Source organism: Pithys albifrons, chromosome 2, assembly GCF_047495875.1.
Source record: "Pithys albifrons albifrons isolate INPA30051 chromosome 2, PitAlb_v1, whole genome shotgun sequence".
Lineage (NCBI taxonomy): Eukaryota > Metazoa > Chordata > Aves > Passeriformes > Thamnophilidae > Pithys > Pithys albifrons.
Window position 1 is genome coordinate 89,874,033 of NC_092459.1, and position 25,185 is coordinate 89,899,217.

The 25,185-nt window shown below is 36.9% G+C and overlaps 1 protein-coding gene across 5 annotated transcripts in view; it reads left to right on the top strand.

The window, feature by feature from the left end:
• SRBD1 (S1 RNA binding domain 1) overlaps positions 1-25,185 on the top strand; it is a 133,525-nt gene that overhangs the window by 38,098 nt on the left and 70,242 nt on the right. For all 5 annotated transcript variants that reach the window (XM_071548032.1, XM_071548034.1, XM_071548035.1 and 2 more), the window contains exons 14-15: positions 770-860; positions 1,917-2,024. In XM_071548032.1, the coding sequence (XP_071404133.1) occupies positions 770-860; positions 1,917-2,024 (199 nt within the window). The remainder of the gene's footprint in view (positions 1-769; positions 861-1,916; positions 2,025-25,185) is intronic.

Genomic DNA, 25,185 nt, shown 5'->3' on the forward strand with positions numbered 1-25,185 from the left:
ACCCTTTTTTGTTTAGTGCTGTATGTGCTAATATGAGAAGTCAGAAACACTGTATTTTTAAAACTTCTCAGTTTGGATATAGAACAGAGCCTTTCCAATTCATCCTGGTCTAATCAGGGGATACTCACCTTTTTAGACCCATATAAAAATGGTTTGTTTTCCTTTTATTTTGTTGTTGCTTTTTGTCTGGCAATATATTTACCCAGGATGGGAGTAGGGAGAGATGTGTTCTAGACACTTTGAAAGGCAGTAAAGGTTGGGTAAATGGTTATCAACTTTCATTGCACCCTAAGCTCCTGGTGCCACTTAATACACTTCTTCCCAAATTTGATATATGAGATGATGGCAAGAGCTGACATTGGAGTTCTAGAGCTCCTGGACTGCAAGTCCTGAGACTTTCTAGTTTTCATCTCTCTTTACTGGATCTATCAAATGTATTACACTAGAGCAGTAAATATTTTGTAGTAAATTGCTGGGTTTCTCTTTGATAATATAACACATTTTATTTGCTGATATGACTAGATGCTCATTATTTGTTATATGCATATGTCCACAGAGAATTCAAAATGTATTAACTTGTTCTGCTTTGCCAGCCAAAGCTTTCTTTTTCTCTCCTCACCGTACATTTCCTCTAAGTGAATCAAAGGGAAAGATGACTTAAGAAGAAGCTTTCTTTGTGAATCATCAAGTTAGCTTTAGTAGTTCTGCAGGATATAGTTTTTGGACCTTCATGGGTTTTATCAAATGGCTTTGCCTTTCTTTGTTCTAGGTCAGATACTCCATACTGATGTTGTTTACTTGCATTCTGGTCAAGGATTTCGTGAAGCTGAAAAGATAAAGAGGCTTCTGCTACAGTTCAAGTATGCTAAAGAAATTTACACTTCATATTCTTTCTTACCAAAAAATATGATTCTTCACTTTCTAACTACTTGCTTTTGGGTGAAATAAGGACTCTACTGATTTAACTGTAATTATTCTTTTTTTTAATGTAGCGTATTTTTTCTTTTTGTCTCTGTTAGTGCTTTTACGCTATATATGTGTTAGAAGCACGTGAAATCAAGCCATGGCTATGAGTCGGGCTGCATGCCATGAATATACACCCATAAAGCTCTGTCAATGCATTTATTTTTAGGAGTAGAAATTAACATTTACCTAAAGAATAAGTTCAGCCTTACTCTTCCAACCCCCACAACCCCCGAACCACTCATTGATCTTTCCCTGTTCCAAAACCACACTTAGTTTTTGGAAGAGTTTTATTAAGCAAAGGAAATCCTGCACAGGTAGATCTCTAGTTGAAATTGCAAACAGGGACAGGATGATTAGAAGTTTGTGGTGTCCAGCTGTTTTGGAATCCCTGTGGACAGACATCTGGTCTACTGAGTCAGCTGCTAAACTGCCACAGCATACAGTGCAGTTTGTGTTTAAGTGCTAGATTGTCTTTAAACAAGGTGATTTGATGACTGACTGACTGACTGTGATGGGGGCAGGCAGGAGGAATGACCTTGCAAGGTATTGCAACTACAGTATTCCCATAAAGGAATGAAAATGCTGATTCCTTGGGCTTCTGCCCTTTTTCATGGCTCATTCCAGATGAGGGAAATATGAAGTGGAAGTGTTTGAGAACTGTAAATAACATTCCATATATTAATATGAGGTATCATTTTTGGGTTTTCTGCATATATCACCACTGTGCAATTCTGTTACAAATGAGTGAAAGTTTTAACTCATCTCATGAACTGCCACACTGAAAACCTGTTGAACGCAACATGATATTACTAGCAATATGCTCTCATTACATCTGGACCTTGTGTTATCGAAAATAGAATATATTGGTCATTGTGGATTGAATGCTATGTATGAAAAGGTTTAGAAGAATATTTAAGAGTAATTGTTCATTGTTTTCGCTCCACACAAAGCTGTAGCACTGTCGTGATTGGCAATGGCACAGCCTGCAGAGAAACAGAAGCTTACTTTGCTGACTTAATTATGAAGAAGTATTTTGCACCACTGGATGTTGTTTACTGGTAAGATCCCTTTGCTGGTATATCCATCTGTTCAGCATATTTTATCTTAACAGATCATTTCAAATGCAATTTTTTAACCTATTTCTTTTTGTTGTCTTGTCTGTATTTAAGTCAAACATGGCCCAATCTTCTAGCCAAAGAAAAATGGCTGTAGCTCTTTGAAGCATGAAAGTAGTTCTCCTGAGTAAGAGACTCATTGAAGCATTTTATTTTCTCTTCCTGAGGTTCACTCTGTTGTTATTATCATTATAACAAAGTATGCAACAATAGCAGCACTCACAGCTAAGGACCCGTTTGGCATTGTGTGATAATTATTTGATAAATGAAGTTTAAGTGCAAATGATCAAGCTTCTGTTGCCTGACTACAGTATGGATTGCTTGCTAATCCTATGGGTATTAAATGATCTGTAAATAAATATTGTGTTAATACCTAGCAGAGAGTAGTGAAGATATGTATCCTTTTCAAACTTCAAATTTTATCCATTAATTTTTTGAATTTGAACTAAACTATTCTTCTGTTGGTTTGGATGGGAACTGTATTATATCATTTCCTCTTCTCATATGCATAACTACTCTTTGGAGGTTTTTTAATTCACAGCTTAATTTTTTTTCCAAAACAGTTCTTGTGATTCACCTTGGATTATCTTTTATTCTCACATTTAACAGCAGTATTTATTTTTCACTGTATTAACACACCAAAATAAGTTTTCTGTATTTTTAAAAGAGTTATGGCTTTTCTCTACTCAAACTATTGTTGTAGACATTTAATAGTGCCTTTTCTTCATAAACTAGGAAGTGATCTTACAGATACGGTTAACAAATTTAATATTCCTACTAACTTATGATATCACTTAATAGCATGTCTTCTTTGTTTCTAAGATTTTGAAGTAAATTTGCACAAGATTTGATCCTCTTTTATTCCAGGAGACATAGTAAAGATTTTCTAATTTTAATTGTTTGCAAAGGAAGGAGGCTATTCAATCTTCTGAAAAAGTAGACATCCTCTTTCCAGAATCCAACATAAATATAGTGGAAGTTTACTGACTATAGAAAATGGAAAACACTTCATACTGTGTGGGTTTTGGCAAATGTTTAATTTCACTGTTCTGCATATAGCTTAAAAATCCATTATGTTGCTATAAGCACTTTGTCTTAAATAGTAATACTGATTATATTTATTGATCATATGCTAATTTACACAGGAAAATGTATATGAGCCTGTGGTATTTTTCTCCCTGTGTTCACCTCTTTTGATTAAGTATTTTCCCCCTATTTATAGCTGAAGATCACAGAATCTTGAAAATAGTAGTTAAGCTACAAAGTTCTTGGAACTAATAAAAGCTCTTGTGTAATAGGAGTTTTTATACATGCTGTAAGGTAGAAGTCAGGTTAACAAGTTGGGTGCTTTTTCTAGTAATGAATGATAATTATTTAATGTTTCACTTTTTCCAAAACTTGTGACATTTGTGGCAAAAATCTATAAATGGAGTTGTTTAACTTGCCAGATTAATTCCTCGAAGTGAAAATTAAGATAATAAAAAACAGTTTTGCCATACTTAAATTGTTAATAGTTTTCTTGTGCTGTGCTCTTATGGCAAAGAACTAGTCCCTACTTCAGAATTTGTATGGAGAGCACTGAGGTACTGCAAATTAAAGTAAAAATCAGAAAAAAGTTATTTTTCTCTTTTGTACTGCATGCTATAGGTGACATTTGGGGCTGTTGAACTTTGTATACTGCTGTCTCTTTAAATTTATGTATTTGAGTTTGCAAACAAGCTGGACTTCCTGTCCTTGTGTCCCTCTTCACATTTTGTCAGTCTGTACTGAGGTTTTTTTCTTAAAGATTAAGGTTCCCATACTGCCCTTTCTGATAAACTAATTTTGAGTACATTTCATTGCTTTATTCAGTGATGGGATTTCCAAGCCATGCTGCTGAGTCCTGCAAGGTAGCTGCTCTGTTTGCTTTCTAACTCCAGAAAACATTAATCTCCTTAGTATTTCTCAGTAACAGAACAATGGATGAGTCTAGACATCCAACCCCCGCTTCTGATATTCCAGTAAAATGCCTGGAATTTATGTCAGTCTGAGTTCAAAAATGTAAGTGATACTTGCGAAATGAGGAGCAATTAGTACAGTGTTATTGTTTGAGCAATAGGTGACAGCAGGTGTACGCTGTGAGAGCTGCTGTACATTTTGAGGGGAACTCTCAAAGGTGTCTTGGAAGAATATGCTCTGCTGATGCACTGGTTTTACATAGTAAGGTCCCCCAGAGCATGTGCTTTTAGATCACAAACAGCTTTTCTGTTTCCACGTACAAAGTCTTCTCTTGATTAAGGAGTTTCCTCGTGATAGGAGAAAATATGTAGGCTTTGTTTATATATAGGCTGATTACAGATCTCCCATCAGTTCTGTGGAAACTCGTGATTTGCTTTTGGATGAAGTGATCTTTATAAATTGTTTTTCAATTGAAATCTCTTCACTAAATGTTGGAACAGTTCATATTTAAAGATGATGTGCTTCAGCAGGTTGCAGTTGTAACTAAAAAACGGATTTGCAGATCAGTTTAGTGTTTGAACTGTGGGTAAAACAAAACAATACAAAAAACCCCAAATAAACAAAACAACCAAAAAAACCCCAGAACAAAACAGAAACCATCTAGTACCTGAACTGAGTCAGCTGCACTTTCCAAGCCTTCAGTTTCTCACACTGTTGAACTGAGCTGCATGAAGGTGGAAATCCTTGCCCAGCAAAATAGAGCTCACTGTTGTGTGCAAGTTTTAGAGAATTACCAATTGTATTTGCATTTGAAATATTTTTCCTTAAATGAGTCCAAATGTAAAGGGGCTTGACAGAGGAGGCTGGACTGTTTTATAGTGCTTTAAAACAAAAATCCTGATCAACAGAAAGGTGGCTGATGGAGAGGTAATAGAGACTTTGACTTCCCTGGCAAATAAAACCTGTAATGCAATCCTGCTTAATTTATTTTGTTAGAAGTGGAGAAAAGGATAAGAAATGATTATAAAAAATTAAAAATCTGTTTATGCTTTTATGTCCAGTTCATCATATAGAACTTGGAATCATGCATTTCCCGGGAAATGAGTCAATAATAGAATATGTAGTTTCAGAAAGGTGTGTGCAGTTGGTGCACACACAAGTAATGGAGGTAAAAGATAACCAGCCAAACACTCAGATGATTGCATGTATGTGCAGTACATATTGAAATAGTCTCTCTGCTGCTGAAGTCCTCTACAATAATTTTAGAATTGTGAAGTTATTTTTTGGCTTCAGTATCTGACCCTAACAAACACTTAACTACAGTCTTAATGGAGAACAACATTTCACCTTTTTTTTGTTGTGTTGCAAGTATCAAATGAATGTATCCTCATTTAAAAATATTTCAGTTGTATCAGTATCAGAAGATACTGAAAAGAATTATTCAAAAATAATTTTCTTTGTTTTGGTTTCTTCAGCTTCTCTCAAAAATTAGTGTTTTATTTGATAACTGCTTTGTCTTTTTTATTGCTAATAAATATATGACAAGCAAGCAATTAAAATTAAAAAATCTCAGCAATGGTGAATACAAACTGCATATAATTCTACTGAAGTTTTCCAAAGGGAAGACAAATCAGTGAAGACAGTAGTAGGAAATGAGGCATATGACATTTTTCATGTGGCTTTTAAACCTTCCTGGACTCAGTTTGACAGTTTTGTTTTAAAGGAAATATTTTTCACTATTTTTGTAACTAAAATGCTTTCAGATAGCTACACCCAACCTAAGTAACTACAGGACTTCTCCCCCCCACCCACTCCTTCACTCCTTTTTAAATGTAGTTTCCCTTTTAGAGCTGTGTTTATTGACTTAGATTAGGACTGGATGAGAGCCAGGGACAGTCATATCTAGTCTTCAGGTTTTTTGTTACAAATCAGTTTTTGTTACAAGGTTCAATAAATACTCTTGATTATTTATATTAGTTCTATTGTGAGTTCTTGCCAAAGATACATTGTATTATAACCAAAACAGATGTTCTGGTTTAGACAAGTGTATTTGTTTTAACAGGACCAGAAATGTAAATGAAACAACATTGTGTTCAGCATTAACATGGCAGATGATGAACTCCTAGGATTTCACTGGCCTTTTTGGATTAAATTAAAATCTTGAAAAAATATTTCAGGAATCTGTTTTTCTTTGTTTGCTGTCAATTTTAGGCATCTTGGAAATGAAAGCTATCTCAATGGCAGGTGAACTATGCCAGAGCAGGACTAAATGAACAGTTCAATGTTGATATTTGGCAAAATCAAATCACAATTTTTCTCTCAGCCTCAGTGGTTTTGTTGTCATGATATAAACATTCTTACAGATCTGATTTTTCTTATATGCTTGTTATGTTAATGCACACTGAGAATAAAATGTTTCAGCTCATATTTAAAAGAAAATGTGATAAGTGTCACAAATTGTTAATTGTTTTCAGCAAGCAGTAAAGAATGCAGACAGACAAGTGCATTTTTTTGTTATTGTTTAGTTGGCTTTGTGTTTAATTTCTGTTCTACTTGGTTTTAAACTTGATACAAAATCCTTTTCTGCCACTTAAAGCAAAACCTTTCCTTGCTCTCGAGACTTTATAAGCAATGTAATTAATAATTTATTGCTGTTTAAGTTCAAACACTTCTGTACTGTGACAAATAGGGGAAAGTCTGTAATGTCTTGTAAAGTTCTCATTGGTTTTTTTCAATGTTTAAATTCTCTGCTTCAGAATACTTAGAAATGTTCTGCTAAGGTAGAATAAGGCTGTTTAATACCTTTTGAAGTCGGACCTTGGTGGCAAGAAATTGATTTAGAAATGTTTGTTCTACAGGATTTTAGGTCCGCTTGTATTTTATAGGTGTCTGCACATGCTTTAAATATCCTTTTCAATTTAAATGTGTGTTTTATGTTGTTGAATATCTACATTATGCTCTCTCAGCTTTAACAAATGCCACTTTCAAGTTCCATGCCTCTACATTTCTAATGTTACACTAGCTTAATTCCCATTACTTTTCTGCTTCATAGCACTCGCAGTTTGAAAGGGACCTAACATTCGGGTTCACATTATGATAATTAGGTTTCAAAGCAGTGTGGGGGGATTAAGATGTCTGAAGTCTAGTTGCCGAATAAAGTTCAGAACTACTTGTAAAACTTGTTTGAGTGGTTAACAGAAGTGGTTTTATTTATTCAGTGCTCATGCAGCATTAATCCGTATTTCATCAGGTACCCACAGTGCTGTAACTCTAGATATGACCTTGGGACTTAATTTACCCCATCTCAGTTTTCCTTATTAATGTGCCTTGAAAGAGGTACATGAAAGATAGCCAACATCAAAGTACCTTTTCAAATAAAGTGGTTGATATGAATCCTCTGGTATTTAACACTGTCTGTCAAATGTTTCAGCTGGTTTGCATCTTTTTACAAGCTATTGCTTGCTGCATTTATGCAGTTGTTTCAAGTCTGTTGAGAGTACAAAGGGGAGTAGGGATATGTGAAACTATTCCTATTTCTTTTTGATTGTGTTTTCTTTAAGCTGTTATTTTTGTCTGATAAGTTATATAACTCTGTTGATGACACATTTATGTATGCTCACCTACGCACCTTAGGTCATTAGATGTCTGATAGAGAAGGTGGAGAGGAGTTTGGAAAGGGAATACATATTCAGCGGAAACAATGAACACATCTGAAATGTGCACTAAAGAAGCTTTGTTCTGCTTTCATCTCTTTCAAGCATTAGTGAAGTTATGAAAAGTCCTAAATAGTGAAGAACTAATTTAAGGAACAGGTTTAAAATGTGTGTGAAGAAGACATAGGCAATGAAAACACTTTAAGTTATGATGTGATTTCTAGCCAAACTGTCTTCTGTCCCTTACTTAAAAGTTATGTGCTGTTTTGATTATTTACCACAGCTGAATGATCATGCACACTTCATCTGAAAAATCATATTGTGTATATTTATATTTAGGGGAGATGGTCCTGTAAGTTGGAGCCTCACTCTGCACAGAGATGACTTCCTCCTACTATTCTTGATTATTCATAACTTTGGGTAGTAATTTGTCTATTGTTCAGCACAACATGGACTGGAACAAGTGTCTGCATTTAAAATAGTATCCAGTGTTTGTTCCTAGTGTGCCCACAGACTGGTATCTCTGTTGAGCCAAACCCTACATTCAGAAGGGGAAATTCAGAGGTCATCTTTGGTTTTGAAGCAAGAATTCCCCTCTACCCCACCTGTGGACACCAATACTATCTCTAGCCATGTTTTTCTGAGGGGACCGTAGGAAATAGGTAAGCAGTGAAGTAGTGGTGGGGCAGGTGAAACAGGAGATAATTATTTCTGGCTTGTGTAGCATGAATTTGAAACTTTTTAAAGCAAATTTTGTGTGGGATACGTTTGACAGCTATAGAACTGTCCTTGATATTTCAGAGAGATAATTCATAGTTTTCAGGATGAGGGCAAGGGCTAACTGGCAGTGTATCAATGTAGTGAAAAACATTATGAATTCCTTTAAGTTCAGTAAAAGTGTAGGATGTATATGGAGTCTAGACTTCAGCAATGTGAAGGCAGGGGGGCAGGAAGCAAATATAACTAGTGAAAGAAATCTACATCTTTAGGAAAAACTCCATTTTTCCAGAGCACTGAGACATGTCATTTGTCTTGCGTCCAGAGGAATCTATGGGAAAATCTTGGGGGAGAGAGGAAAGTTATTTGTGCAACTTCCCTTCAGTGTTTTCTCTTTTTAAAGGAAAATCCTAGTAACTAATATCGAGGAGTGTTTTTAAAAGTTATGTGTTCTCAGTATGTAAATCTCTTCAGACCTTTAAGGAATACTAAACAAATAGAAGAGTTGGATTTTAGGATGAAAAGCCATTAAACATGTGACAACATGTTCAAGAGAAACTTTGCATTCTCTTCAATTAGAAATGTAATGATCTCAAATATACTCTTGCAAATGAGATAATAATTGTGAGAAATTGATTACCATAATTCTTCCTTTATTTTCTTACAGAGAAGCCATTTGTTATATTCAGGATTGCAAAATGACTTCTCTTTTTAATTTTATGTGCCTCACTGAGAAGCAATTTGTACACAAATTCTTTTTTATAGATCTGTGTTACTTTCAGAAAAATAAAACATCTTTTTTAAAATAATCAGCTAGAAGTCATCTGGTATTGCAGTACAACAGAAGTCAAGCGGGACGAAAAAAGATTGCAAACAGTCAAAAAACATGTTGGAAAAGTAAAGAGTTATTGAGAAATGCCAGAGAAAGAAGATGCAGTGAAGTGCTACTGTTTCTGCACAGAGTGTGTCCACCAGGTTGCCTGGGGGCAATTTTGCAATGTGTGCATTGCATGTAGTATATTCATGGAGCAAGACTGGGAGTTTTGTTCCTAAAACTCAGTTAAGACAAAATCAGATTTTATCTTAATTAAGTGTTCAGCATAGAACTACTAAAACTATATTTGTATTTGAGTTCAGTAGTAGAAGTCTTACAACTGTTGAGAATGTGTACTGGTCAGTATTTCAAGTGCAATTCCCTTTCTTAAGGTCATTCTAAGATTACAAAATTACTCTGGTCTAAAGCCTTGTTCAAAGCTATTTCCGAAGCCTAGAAATAAATATGGTTTTAATAGACTTATGGAAGATGACTGGATCTGAGATTTGCTAGATGGCTCCAGTGAAATGAAACTAGTTTATTTCTGTGTCTAATATTTTTGAGGGGTGGGGTACCTAACAGCTTTTTATTTCAGACCAAAGTGATTTAGATTATCATTTAATGTGACTACAACTTCTGAAGTTTTTCTATGCCTTTTGGTCAACACCATAAGGTTCTTATCAGTTTAAAAACATAGAGAGATTTCCAGGAAGATCTTATTTAGGGGAATGAGCATAACACAAGGTGATGGTATAGCATGCCCACTTCTCTCAGCATTGCTGTTTTCATTTGGTCCAATATCCTTTTTTCTTTGAAGAGTCACCAAACTAGTCTTCAACCAGCACTGGCTGTTGAGTCGCTTACATGATGACTGGAGTATCAGTAAAGATACTGAACTCTCAAGTTGTTATAAAAGGGGCATGCAGGTCTCTGTGCGCCATCTTGTACTTCTTGACAGGAGAAGACCTAGAGCTGTTAGTTAGGAGGTGCCTGAGTGGTTGCCAGAGTTCAGGGATGGCTCCAGGAATGCAAGAAGCTTGAGCAAGTGGGTAGCTGATGGAGGAAACAGTGCAGAAAGAATGAGAGTGCAGTCAGGGAATAAGGGGCAGGACACTTTGAAGGTACCTCCTCTAGACAGACACACTTGAAGTAGTGTGTGGAAACTTTGTACAGCTTTGAGCTCATTTGAGTTGTGTGTTCCTTGTCATGTCAGTGCAGCAGGTTATGTCAAGAAAAAGTTCCCTCTCCTGTTCCCTCTTCATTTATGAGCCTGAATGCATGGTGTGCAGTCCTACCTTCAAACTCAGGCTTGGACTTAAGCTGAAAAATGTGACTTAATGCCATATTACTGCTTCTCACAGTGAGCACTGGAGAAGTCTCCTGGCAGCTGCATCTCTGAGTTTTTTTCCAATACTATGTTTATTAATTTTTTTAAGCTGAAGAAAACAAGTCATGCTCTGTATGCTACTAGGATTGTGAAGGTTTAATAATCTAAGTCTTAAATGTTCCATACTTGGTACTGATACTGATTTCCAATTGATTTCAGAAAAGCTTAGGCTTTTGGGTGAGCTGCTGCAGCGCCATATTAAGAGCTTCCAAAATGGGAATGTATGGTTCTGTGTCCCTGTATTTTTAGGTAGCTTTTTTCTTTCAAGTAATGTGTGGTTATTTTCGCATAGTGGAAATGAAATGCAATCCAATTTGGATGTTACCTGGTCAAACAGATTGAGAGAGATTAGTGAGTAAGATGAATGATGGTAGTTCTTTGTATTTTTGATCTGCAGATCATTGAAATTTGCTGGTGGCAGTGTAAAAATCACTCCAGAGGGCTGGATTCTTCCATGTCCTTTGTGAACTTTCTGGAAGTAGCCTGTGGACCACAGGTTGAAAACCTCTGGGTTTGGACCTGAAAATCACAAAAGTAGAAAGTATTTAAAATAGGTGAACTCCTCCTTCTCATTTATATTTACAGAACTTTAATCATGGGAATTTAATTATGGAAACTTGGAGCATGGTTCTTGTTACCTGTATATGCATTTTAAACTGCTAGTCTTTATCCTAGATGAAATAGCAATGCTCCACACTAGTATGGTGTTACCATGCTAGCAAAATCTTTGATACTGGAAGTGAATGTAAATTAAAACCATTAAAAGGTTAATTTATGACTTGTGTCAATACTGCCTTTCTAAAATAAGCAATGCTTGTGACATTTATATTTCTCTATTTTCCTTCTTATACGCAAGGGATATCAGAAACATATGTTTGTGTGTTTTAAGTGACTGTGTCATGAAATAACTGTGACAATTGGTAAATGTTCCCGAGTAAAGATTAAGAAATTTCAGTTAGGCTCCTCACTACATAAAGAAGCTCAAGCAGGAATTACTCGTGAAATCCTGTCAGGAGTTAAGTGTAAATGTACAAATGTACTGTGATCAATAGTGAGAGCATCCCGATTAAAATTATATAAATGCAAGACGTATCCTCTGATTTGAGGTACTAAGAAGGAGTGATATTGCACACTCAGAGCTGGTTGTATATTTGGGTAGCGTTTTTAATTCAAGTAGACATTCTGTAAGGACATAATGGAGAAGTAAGCATTTTTCCATTTGTGTGGGTTTGCCAGTAATATGTTTTTACTTAAGCTGAGATTCTGCCAAACTTCATACCTATTCATTTGTAAAACCACATTTGCTGTTCTGCATTTCAGCTCTTACTGGGGTTCCTTTACTGTTGTGAGATGTGATATATGGATTTATTTATTTATTTAAACTTAATGTGCTATTATTGTTGATGCTGATAACAGAAGCTTGCTAAGGCAATTAGATTACATTCATCTGTCTAACATTCTACATTAGATACCTTAATTTCAGTGTCTTCTAACTGTCAGAGAGGTACCTTTGGGATTTTTCATCCTAGATCACTGAGAGAGTGAATGTTGCATGTATTTCTAAAAAGTAATTAGAAATATTTAAGAAAATAACGGAGTGAGCCTATGCATAAATGCTATCATTAGTGGGGAAAAATATCTTCATTCTCTGAAGTATCAATACTCTTGAGATCTGGTAAAAATGGAAGTTTGTGGACTGATCCAAAGTTTGGATAGAGATCTCCCTCTGAAAATATTTTCAGATTTGCTTAGGGTAGCAGTAAACCTAAAATTGCCACTGGTACAGCTGCTAACAAGTTTCTCCAGTACAAGAAGAGCTACTGTTACTTGATTTAAAAAGAAAAAACACAAAATGTCTTGGATTTTTGGGAGATTCATAAATTAAATGTGAATGATCTCTAGGTATCTGATAGCCTGAGAATATTCTAGGAGTGAAAAGCAAATGCAGTGTGTCTGTCGCTACAGCAAGGGCTGTTTCCCTGTGCAGTCACCTAAAATTGCAATTTTTATTCCTGATTTCTCTAAGGCTATTGGCTCTTAGAGGCTGTTGACAGCACAGGAGTGAGCGGTACCCATGTTGCACCTTCACTTGGAGTCATTCTGTACGATGCTGAAACTGGGGGTTATGCTTGCCTGGGTTCATTTAACTTTTCTTATCAACACAGTCCACGGCCGTCTTAAAACTCCAGGAGTGACACTGAAAGAAGCCACAACAATAGGAGATACTTCTGCCGTTTTCAGGCTGTGAGAGGCAAATATAGACGTGCTGTGTGTCTCAAAGGGACTTTGAGTAGGTTATTTCAGCTTGAAAAGGGATTAGATTTAGATGACTGCAGTGTCATACATTGGTAACTAAAGGTGCCTATTGAGGATAATTCCTTTCTTTAACTGGATCCCAGCAGTTTTGTCAATGATGAGTAAGTAGAGGGAAGGAGAAATGATCCATTTGTCACAGTGAGTGATAATGAAAGTGAGCAAGAGTGCTTCTGAAAGGAGACATCAAAATGCATGAGCTACATGGAGCACCTTCTTCAGTACCAGGCCCTCCTGGCAGCAACAGCTGGCAACAATGGGCAGGTAGAGGGGAGAGGGCAGAGAGTGAAGATAGCCTTGTTCCTTTTCAGTTTTGGGGGAAGATTTGTGTTGCTTTCGTGACTTCATGTACAGTTTGAAATGTAATCATGTCCTTATAGAAGCTCTGCATGTCACTTACTTTGCTTTCCTTCTAAAACCTACTGCTCCTGGAAGCAAATTTGTTGCTCACATAGAAATAATGTTTCCACTTTAATCCTGTTTGAAGCTGCAAGTAGTATCACAGTTTCTAATTGGATTAGAGTGTTTTATGTAGCAGCAAATGCTATAGTATCTTTTTAATATATCCCTTTTCTTTAGCTAACAAAAACAATAGAAATACTTTTAAAGGAGTGTTTAGTTCCTTTTAAAGGAATGCTTAAGGCTGTCCTCTTCACCCTTCTGTTTTGCCCCTGCTCCTGGCTGGCTCTACTGGCATCTTACTGGCTTTTTACCTGCATGTCCACAGCTACTTCGTGCTGCTTTAATTGTTGTTTTCTCCTTATGGGAACTGGTTGATGATCTTGTGGCCTTTCTGGAAAAGACCACTCACTGGAAAGGCTGTGCTCATTATTAGTGGATCAAGCTAGGGCAAATGCTTTTGAAATCTCAGTTGTCTGAGGATGTTTCTACATAAAAAACCTGGAGAAGGGGACAAAGATGTCTATCTGTATGCAGTTATAGTTATTCTTATAATAAATTTGCTTTTCACATAAAACTTCTCTCTCAAACCTAATTAACTTTTATATTTTCTTGAATTTCTTTGGCAGCCAAGGCAACATGCCTACTGCCTGTTCAGTTCTTTTATTGAGTTGAACTAGAACTAACATATAGATGGAATACATTTTGACATAAATGTTTCAGGGAAAGTTTAGACATGCAACCTCCATGGGTGAGTCTCTTGTCAGCATTATGATATTGTACTGTAAATATAATTTGTAAGTGGGCTTTCAGTAAAATCACTGATGCATTTATTGCTTGTTTCTGGTCTATTTTTCTTCATAGTGTAAAACCACAGCTCAAAGTTACTTTGTCATTTTTTTTAATTAAAGTTATTTTCTAGAAGTTAGTTTGTCATTTTTAAGTAAATCAAACTGGATATTCCTGTGTTACTTCTCTGTGATTGTCTCTCTGCTAAAGGAAATGTTAACTCTAATCTCCCGCTGTAAGAGTAAATAGAAAGAGACACTGTCAATTTGAATGTCTTAAAGTGAAATAATTTTGATATCATGATATAGTATCTTTTTAATATATCCCATTTCTTTAGCTAACAAAAACAATAGAAATACTTTTAAAGGAGTGTTTAGTTCCTTTTAAAGGAATGCTTAAGGCTGTCCTCTTCACCCTTCTGTTTTGCCCCTGCTCCTGGCTGGCTCTACTGGCATCTTACTGGCTTTTTACCTGCATGTCCACAGCTACTTCGTGCTGCTTTAATTGTTGTTTTCTCCTTATGGGAACTGGTTGATGATCTTGTGGCCTTTCTGGAAAAGACCACTCACTGGAAAGGCTGTGCTCATTATTAGTGGATCAAGCTAGGGGAAATTAAATTTCCTTTTATTGGCTTCTTTTTGGTAAAGCAATTGCAGTAGGTTGTAGATTACTGGACATCTAACACTAACAGGAATGATGTTTTCTGACTGAGCGACGATTTTGAGTAAAGGTGTTGTTCTAGTGCTAAGTGAGAAGAAAAAAGGGGTCGCATCTAATTCAGAGTAGATTTCTCTGCAGTTTTATGGTCTGTAGAAAATTTCTTCCAGGTTTTTATGAAGTAAAGATACAGGTGAAATGTTGCTTTGTGTCAATATGTTTTATTTAGTATGCAAGGCAGAAAATGCTAAATTGGTTATTTTTGGCTTGACCTTAAATACAAGCACTATGAAGCCAGGATAATCTGTGATTAATATTAGGTTGTGATAAACTAAAATTTATAATTAGTGCAATGAACTTTGAGGAACATGCTTTCTTTGTGTAAATTTTCTGTGAGTCATCTGAGATGCCAGTTCTAGCACTCAATATAAGTTGAAGTTTTAATGATTACAACAGGTCTTGTAAAAATTTTAATGGAATATGTGTGATTTAAGCTCAGGTCTACTCCTTATTCATAAAGCATTTGTAAGTTAGTTTCCATTGGATTTAATGACAGAATACAGATTTGGGGTTTCTTCTTTACTGTTTCACAGTCTGTATAATTAGATTGCATAAATCATATGGTGGATGCGATGATGGGGATGTTATGAGCCTTTTTGAACTTCAGTGGAAGTTAAGACTTGGAGCTTGTGAAATGTGTTTCTTCTGGTTCTCAGGGTTTGATTAAACCCAAATGCAGGGCATGCCAGTTTGTGGTATTAGTAACTTTAAAGTTTTATTATTATTTTTTAAGAAAATGTTTCAGCATCTTGACAGAATTCTGAATGTACTTGTCTTTTTATAAAATAATTTTCAAATATGTAGTTTAGAAATAATTACATGGCATTTTAGGATTAAATTCTACTTTATGAAAATTTATAAATGGGGGTGGGGGATGGGGGAGAATAGTAACAATTAGACCCTTAATATTAAAATCTGTATCAATACTTCCTGAATATAATTTGGATCTGAATTAGCTGAAGATCTGTTTATGCTTAGACTTGGAAGTCTATCTTTTCCTGGGGGGCTTGGGGTGGGGTGAGGTGGATATTTAATGTTTATGCCTTAGTCTTTTGGCGGAGGAGCTTGTTGCCCCATCTCTGCAGTGGATATAAGAATTACACTCAGCCTCATAACAGTGTGACCAGTAAAAGCCCCAGAATTGTCCAGTGCAGATCTTGGTCTTGTTGTTGCCTGTTGGTTTGCAAACATGGGCTTCGTGCTGCTGTGGCTCAGGGCTGTGGAGACACTGACAGCGGGAGTAGTGCTGGCCTGTCTGCCAGGGCAGGCTGAGGACAAGGCTTGGCTCTGCCACCCTCTGCACTAGCCAGCAGAGCTGAGCAGGCGCCCCAGGGCAGGACATGCTCTGCCATATTAAAGGGTGCTGTTTATCCCACCCTGGCATATGTTTTCCATAACCCCCCGTAGGAGTTGTCTACATCAGGCAGAGTTGCCTCCAGGCTCTGCACTGCTGCGCTGCCACGGAGTCTCTATCAGATAACCTCTGGTTCTCAGCTGGACAATTATTGTTTTAATATTGTGTTGTGTCTTCTATAGCCCTGATCTCCAAATTGTTGGGTTTTGTTTGTTTGTTTGCTTTTTAAAGTCATAGCTGTTAATTATCAACCTCAGGAATAATCTTAACAGTTTAACATCAGACAGTTGAAATTAAGTGGGCCTACTCTGTTACTGCAGGAATCAGCAGGGCACACATTTCCATTCATTTCGTTTTCAAACTATTTCACGTTTTCTTTTTGCTTACAGTATTTGAGGGAGCTGGTATTGTTTAGTGAATTTTCAGTGCAGCAGTGTTTTTGAAAACAGAGAGTGTTGACTTTTATAACCTCCATTTGTTCCTCAGACACTGTTTCATAGCAGATATTTGCTTTCTGAAATGTATACATGGTGCTAAATTTTTAAACTGCCATTAAAAAACACTCTGGACCTCTGGTTAATACTGTCAAAACTTCAGGTTATTGCTACAGAGGATCCAAGTGTTCGTGTCAATATGTAGTGGGTTTTAGAGTTTCTGTTCATGGAAATATATGAAATCTGACTGGACAAAGCCCTGAGACAGTTGCTTTGATTCTCTCTGCATTGTATGAGGCTGTCAGACCAGCCAGTCTCCACATTTCAACCACTGTGATTTCCAGGCATTCAACAGTTTCCAAAAGCTGAAAGAATCATTCCAACACCCTCAGTCCTCATTGGTGGCTTGTCTTGCAGGATCCAGACCTAAGAATAATGACCAATCCATAGAAGTTAGTGTAGAATAATGCTCATTGCCCACATGACAGGGTAACTGTACATTCTGCCAGTGTTCACAGGTGTAGGTTCTGATCATCTGTGTTTTCTGTGTAATGTTCTCCAGAAGTCTCTTCAGCTGAGTTCCAGTGTACCTTTCTTTCTTGCTGCCCAGACATGAATTGGCAGGAAAGCTTTGAAATACTTTGCTCTGATTTCAAAGTAAGTTGTGCAATATGGAGGCAAAGCAGAGCTTTGAATGGGGGAAGGGGGAAATCCGTAGTCCATTCTAAGGCTTTGGGTTTGAGTGAAAGTTTCTTAGTTGATGGACTTTATTTTATTTTTCTTTAGTTCCAAGAAAAACCGAATATTAATTTTCTGGTGCAAACTTTGGCAAATACTGGAGAAAACAGCATACCTATATTTGCAAAGGATGAGTTGCCCATTTTACATTTGTTAGTGCCTTGTTTAAAGTCGTGTAACTGACCCACAGCTTTTCAAATGTTTTTAAGCGATTTTCCCATTATGAAGTTTGTGTGTGGGTCAAAAAAGAGGGCTAATGTGGTTAAAATAATGCATATTCCAAGATGTTTTTCTGCAAAATATATGTTGTTGGACTCATGAGTAATTAGATGTAGAAATGTGTTAATGAACCTGCACACTATTGTAAGGTATTTTATTGCTAGAATTACAGGTGATTGTCTAAGAACTGTGTAACAATCTGTGACTTGAGAATCACTTTGAAAATTGTGGTGTAAAAGGTAGGACATAAGCTGTGTTTTATGATTTAGCAGATGTAAGGATATCTCTCATAAAAAGCCTATTTGAAGTTTGTGGGGATTTGGTAATTTTTTTTTATCTCCCCCCCCACCCCCTCGTGGCTGATAATATTTCCATTTGTAATACAAAATGAGAGAGTATCCACTGTTCTAAATGGTTAAAGGATAAAAAAAAATACACCTAATGTTTAGCTCACTTTCATTTGGAGATATTTTATTCATATCAGCGCCTATTGCTGTAGATGCCCAGTGGTTGCATATGATATCAGTAAAATAATATTTAAAACTATGACAATGAAGAGACCAGAAAAGACATGAAAGAACCCTAGAGGCCTAAAAAGAGAAAAACATAATTTTATATCAAGGCACTCAATCTCCTTATGTTGCTCTACAGAGATTTGAGTATATCTTCCTACCTTTACACCTGTCTAAGAAAAGTAGTTGAGCTATTAAAAGCGCTTTTTAAGGTAAAGCAAGCTTCAGGTGATATTTTTGTGGGTTTTTTTAGTTTTGCATGAAAAATGCTACCCTCTTCTGAAGAGTGAGCAACCTACTCTTTTTCTAACTTTTTTGGTTTTCTCCCTGTCTGTTGCTATAATCCTTTTTTATACTGTAATGCCACACTTCCTTCATAGGGAGTGAATACATTTTGCTGGAAACGCTACACTATTATCTTAGCTCGCAACCTTTTTTCCAATGAAGAAAAACATTTTCCTTGATGGGCAGAATGTAACACTTCTTGATAACTGACAGTTTTGAATAGTTATAAATTAGATCCTAGGAAAATATCAAAGCAAACCATTTTCCCTATATTAACAAAATAAACAAAGAAACAAGAAAAAAACCCAACAAATGAGGACTTGAAAGATGATAATAGTGCTTTCATGATAAATTTGCAGAAGTTATTTTTGAAAGATAGCAGCATATAATTTTGATCAGGGCTGCATGAAGCACTTTTATGTAACATTTATCTTGAGTATGCTGAGCTGGAGAATGAACTCAGGAAGTGAATGTATCTTCTGTAAACTAAAGCAGACAGATTATTTTTTTAGGTGAATTCCTAATCAAAGTAAACTAAGAAGAAACGACATGGCTAGAAAGATGTAGTCACACTTTTTCTTAGTATTGATACCTCCGAGAAGTTTTCCTGCCAGCATTTTTTCTGATTCCAGAATTCTTAATTTGTTTTGAGTTTCTCTATGTGGAAAACCTGGGTACTTCAGAGTTCAGTAAACTGTGCCAAGAAGTGTCTGTAGGTTAAAAAGATTTAATATGATGTTTTCAGATAGAGCCTTGCTGTTAAGAGGGATGGGGAGGGAGCAGAGAGAAGCAGCAGCAGAGGATTTGCAATTCCCTCACTGTGTGCAGTGTCTTTCTACATTGCATTCCATTGCTCAACCCTAACAGGAGGGTTATAGTTGGCTCCTCATGGATCTGTGCTGGAGGAGAGGGTTTGAGTACTAAGATCCAATAGTGTTGTAGGAAAGGGTGAGGGGGGAAACAGAATAAAGCCCAACTCCAGCCAAAGCTGCAGGTCAGAATTTTGCATGAATCAGGGCTGTGTAGGCTGCACAACAGCACTGGCCAGTCTGCCTCCAATTGCCCAGAGTGAGCATTAAAGAAAATGACAGTTGCTGGAGGTGCTGTTCTCCAAGGGGCATTTTGCTCCATATGCTGTGGTCTTGTCCAGTTATGCTCCACTTTGGGCATGAAGGCTCTGTGAGAGTTAATGTGACTCTAAGCTCCAGCCTTTGGTCTGGATTAACAAACTGCTTTTTAGCCACAGCAGTTGCTGCATCTGTGTTGCCCATTCTAACAGATAAAAATGATCCCCAAGAGCAATTATAGCAATGGCATATTCATAGAGCATGTTCTTGTAGCCTTTCCAGGTAATTTCAGACCGACTGTTTGCTTGTGACATCTCTTAATACAATTTTTATTCAACTAAATCTGAATGCTCTGTGAAGTTAACAATGGTCTCTCCTTATGGGTCATTTGTTGTCTTCAATGTCCTGTATCCCACAGAAGGGGGTGGTATGGTTATGAGTGTGCATGCAACAGAGAAATGTTTTTATTTGAAAATGTAACAGACTTTAGTCAGACATAAATTTTCCCCAAATTTTATGAGTTGTGAGTGACAATGCCAAATATACATGGTGCAAGCAAAGTCTAGGTATTTCTTTACAGGCAGAAACATTTTTTTAAAAATGTCTTATTTGTTCCCAAAACCTTTGTATTTGATAACGCTCCAACTTGAGTTATTACACATGAACTACCAAATTCCAGGGTTTTACCCTTTACCTCTGCTTTTTCTCAAAGCAACCAGGATGGATCTTACCTCTTTCAAGATCCTGTGTAGCTGAAAACGGGTTGGGTGCAAAACCAGTGTCTCCACATCAGGGGTTTCTGCTGGACTGAGCTGAGGAGAAACTGCTGGCAGAACAGTTGGTGACAGCCTTCTGCTCTGGAACTTGCAGCTTCCTTTGGCCTGCTGTTTTGTGGTGTTGGGTTGGGCTTGTTGGCTTCACCAAGTGCTTCAGAACAGTGAGGAAGGGGCTAAAAAAGGCTTCTTATTGCACTCTTCAGTGTGCAATAGTTTTGCTGGGCTTTCTGGGAAAACTGGACTGTGCCTTGCTTTTAATGTATACATCTAGTGACTTAATTTCAAGATTCTCTATAAATATATGAAATTTGAGGGTTTGACACCATGTCGTGTTTCTCTTCTTTTTGAAGCCTGACTTTCAAAATTGGTTGTGTTTTTTCCTCTTCTGCCTTCCTCCTGAGGAAAAATTGTTTAGGTAAAGTCTTGCCAGTGTTTGGCTGTATTTTTTTTCATGTTGCATATGCAGTTTGTTCCCCTGAGTTGAGTGGGGTATTTTAATTGTGTAATACTGAGTGAGTGTTGGTATGATTGGTCTTGAAATTAATAAAGCGTATTTATAAGGAGCATACCCACTTTCATGCCTATTATGTTTTTAGAAGGGGGCTCTGGGGCTTGAAGCCTTTTTTTACTGTCTTTCCTTTCTTCTAATGTTAATTAGTTATAGGTAGGTAACTTTTGAATATATTTGAATACAATTAATTTTCTTTCTGCTTGGAATTACTTTATTGTTGTCATATAGCAATTGCATAAAATATGCTTCTTTCTTTTTAAACTTGTCCTCTTGCACTAAGGCAATGTTGATTCTACAGCATTATCCACATTATTGCAGTTTTTCTCCTTGGCATTGCTGCAATAAGGAGAAGAGCAGTAGCTAAATTTTCTTTCAAGTTCCTACTGTACTACAGTGTTTAAAGTAAAAATAAATCACTTGACTGCTTTTTAGTTGAGTGGTTAACTTGGAAGTAGGTTTTGGACCTGAAACTCAGGTTTTAAAGCTCTCTGCAAGAGCAGAAAGGAGCTTCAGCTCCAGCTGCTTCATGAGCAATGACAGGACTTGTTTTCTGAAACTGTCAATGAAAGCAGCAGGGGCAGTCACAGGTGACTGTCACCTTCAGTCTTGAGACATGCCACCCTAGGTCTTTCACTTTTCACTGCAAACATGGGGCATGTATTTCTTCTGGGGATGAATCCACAGCACCAGTTTTGTTCTGATAACAGCATCTGGCACTAGATTGATTTAACAGGCTCTGAGGTTTGCTCTTTTCAGATATGTGCTTGTACGGCAGCTTCTGTGCAGCTCTGACATGGCCACACGCTGCTGTTGTTTTTTCTGCCTCCTAGCACCACGTGTGAAGCTAAAGCTCTTTGACACCTGCCATTTGGACCCTTTTCTTACTGAAAAATGTCAGCGTTTTCAGACAAGATGAAGACAGATATCTGATCATTCTTCCCTGTGCAGGATGTGCTGAGGGCATGGTTCATACCCTGGTGAATAAAGGATTCCAGACTCTAACTGGAATCTAGTTTTATTGGTTTAGTTGGGTAACTAGTTCTTGATTTGGGGCTTCATAGAGTTTTATCTAATACAGAAGAAATTAAAGCATAGTAACTCATTGTTATGTTTGCAATAATTCTAAAACCTGTTTTTCATTCTGCTGCAAGTAGCAGCTGTCTTACTGGTTTAATGGCAGGAAATGGTGCAACACTTTTTCTTTGGGAAGGGAAATGGTAATAGTTGAGGAATTGAAATTAGAAAATTTCGAGTTCTTCTAATTCTGTAGTAAGTGAAGTTTTTTGATGGGTATGTTTTCTGCATTTATCCAAATCTGGAAGTTAGTAGAACTGGCCTGCATTTTCCAAAGCAGTAACATTTTTAAAAGAAGAAGCTTTAAATTGCATGTCCCAAGTACTTCCCCTGTATTTTTGAAACATATTTGGTGCTAACAAACAGGCAGTCAGGTTGCCTGGCTCAGAACATAATTGTCCTTATGTTGGAAATATACTTTTATTATATTTGATTACAGGAGAAGTGTTCTTAGAATGTAAAATCAACATGCAGCCTTCTTACAGACTTCAAAAAAGTCTGTAGTGAAAGTGAAAAGTCAAACACTTTGGGCTTTTTAGCCGTAATATTTCCCAGCTTGCAGAGGACCGGATAATACTTGGCGACAACAATTTCAATCATTACATTGTTTATAATATACTCACTGTTTTTTCAGTTATTGTCATATATTTCTTCTGAGATTTGGATGCAGGTCTTTCTAATTAAATTGATTTTCTTATATTCCTTTAAATTTCTTATAAACAGACATTGAGGAATTCTTGCATTTTATTATCTCATGTTGAAAGACTATAATTTGGTATCAAACCATTGTTTTGCGTGGTGTTCTTCATCTGAAAGTATGTACTTCAATTCTGTAAGAAAGTTTAGTTCTGCATAAGCATACTGGAAAAACTGGAAAATGAAGTATCATTGAAGGCTATTTTAAGATAAGTAATTTTTAATTATCTGAAGCAACTGTACAAGCCATGAGTAGAGTACCTTGCTAAACATGGATTGAAACAGGCCTAATTATTTTCTCTTGAGCAGGTTCTAAAGATCTATACTGTCTAGCAGGAAAAATGTTGGCTTAACTGATGCTAAATACCATTTATGGCTGATCAGGAGAGAAATAATTCCTAATGCCCTGAACTTCTGTCATTTCAGAAGCTGCTTTATAAGGTGCCTATTTATTGTCCTTGCTGTAGGGTCAGCAAGCTGTTTCAAAAGTAGGGGTTGTAGCTGAAAGAGGTAGTGTTATTCTGGTGAAATTTGCTGCACAACACAGTCCCTGGTTTGAAATAATGTAGCAATTTCTACTTTGAAAAGTAGTTTGAGTTGGTTGAGACCAAATTCCTTTCTTCTTTGCATGGTGTAAATTCTAGTAAACTTCATGAAATACAGAACAAATTCATTCATAAATGAATTCATTGTGAATTCAAAATAGTAGTTGTAAACGGCATTTCACTAATGTTTTCTATGGAAACTTAGGGAATGCAGCTGAGCAACAGTGTGGAGTCTGTATCACTACTTACATTTGATGTGCTCTCTGGACTCTTTGTGGGGTTAACTACTTGTGTGCTTGGGACCTCTGAAGCAGGAACTGTACTTCAAGACCTGTGGTGTCCCACCTGCATCTGATTGAATAGCTTCACTGTGAGTCACTATGAGCTTTTTTGTGGTATTTTTGCTTAAGATGGCTATAACTTTTTTTTTGTCTAATGTGACTGATTTTGAAAGGTAGATTTTCATATAAGCAAAAGTTTTATGGTATATAGTGACTTAGTTTTGAGTGAACAAATGGAAACATGATGAAAATTCCTTTCCTATCTAACAGTATATTTCTGTATTAATTATATTTTACAATAACAATATGTCCGAGGTTCTGTATATTGTTAAAATCTAAAGCTAATTCTTCAGATTATTTAAAACCACAAATGAATTGTGTGCTTTGTAGTTTGATTTTATTGAACAATGCCTGCTCTCCAGTATAATCATTTTTCATGGTCCTAACATCTTCCTTTAAAAGGGGTGGTCCGGTGGTGTACAGGAGAGCACTCTGAATCCCAAGGTCCTGAGTTCGAGTCTCAGTGGGACCGTCCTGTGGCAGTTCAATGCCTCCCTGCCATCCCATCCTGTCACATCTCGGATGCTCAGCAGGGTCAGCCCCGGTCAGTACCGGGTGCTGTGACAGTCCCGAGGACTTCCCTGTCACTGTCCAAGCTCGCTCGGCCGTGGCAGATGGACCTCAGGACTTAAAGGGTGGGGCCAGTTCTGTGCACGCTGTGCCTCACCTAAAAAATCCACTGTGCAGGCTGGAAGGGCACACCCATGTGGGGAGAGCCCTGCCCAAATCTGCATTCACAAAGTTTTGCCATACATATATGCTCAGCCTGTGCTGCACTGCTGTGTCCAGCTGGCCACAGGCACCGCCTCCCTGGCACAAGGAGTTGTGCTGTGCACTGCTCACAGACCCAAACATGCCTTGTGAGAGCAGCAGGTAACTGCCCATAACCCCAAGAAACCTGCACCTTGGTAATGATGAGGAGTTGAAGGGGCTGTCCAAGTTGCATCTGTCCTGTTTGAGAGGAGTAGAGGTACCAAGACAAGTCAAAATAAAAATGAACAGGTTATTACTGTTTCCTATGAAGGGCTGCTTTGACTTCCTGTAAATGTTTTTCATTAGTATTAGTCACCAAAAATGGGTGTGTAGGGAGACATATAAGAACAGATGCAGGCATCCTATTTCTCTAGTGTAGCTCTGAACCCTTTTAGGTTTTAGGCTTTTGTGGAACAAGTTGTGACTTCTGTATTTTCAGTAAGGCCCAATGGATTTCTCATTTGTGAAATAGCCCAATCGTCTTTTAAGCATGTGCTTAAGTCTTCCCTGCCCCATCTTTGTTCTTAGTCACTACAACTGTCAACATAATTAAAGCTTGATGCATTCCAATTGACTTCTAAATGTAACATGCTCTTCTAGAAAATACTTTGTCATTAAATTTGACGATACTTTTCTGTGCCAGATGATTCATAACCCAATTATTTTAGTAAGTAAAACTAAATAAACCTTTGACCCTTTTATACTGATGTACTTTGGGGAAGCCTCTGGCTTTTGTTGTGATAAGTTTGTGTAGAACGTGTTTATCAATTAGTATGTAAAATATTGAGTTAGAGGAATTAACCACAATTACCAGATTTGGATTGTGAAGGGAGTTATTCTGGCAGATGATCATTTTATGACCAAATATGAAAGTCTTGGCCCATTTTGAGGTTGACATACCCTTTGTTTTTAGAGTGACCATAATTTTGTTCTAAGTAATAAACACCAGACTGTTCTTTGTACTGGTATTGTTTCTTAAAATATTATTGTAAAGGATTTAAATTGTAAATCAGGGATTGGGAGGTTGTAGAAACAGTAAGTTATGTAAAGTTGGATAAAGTTGCTTTTTCTT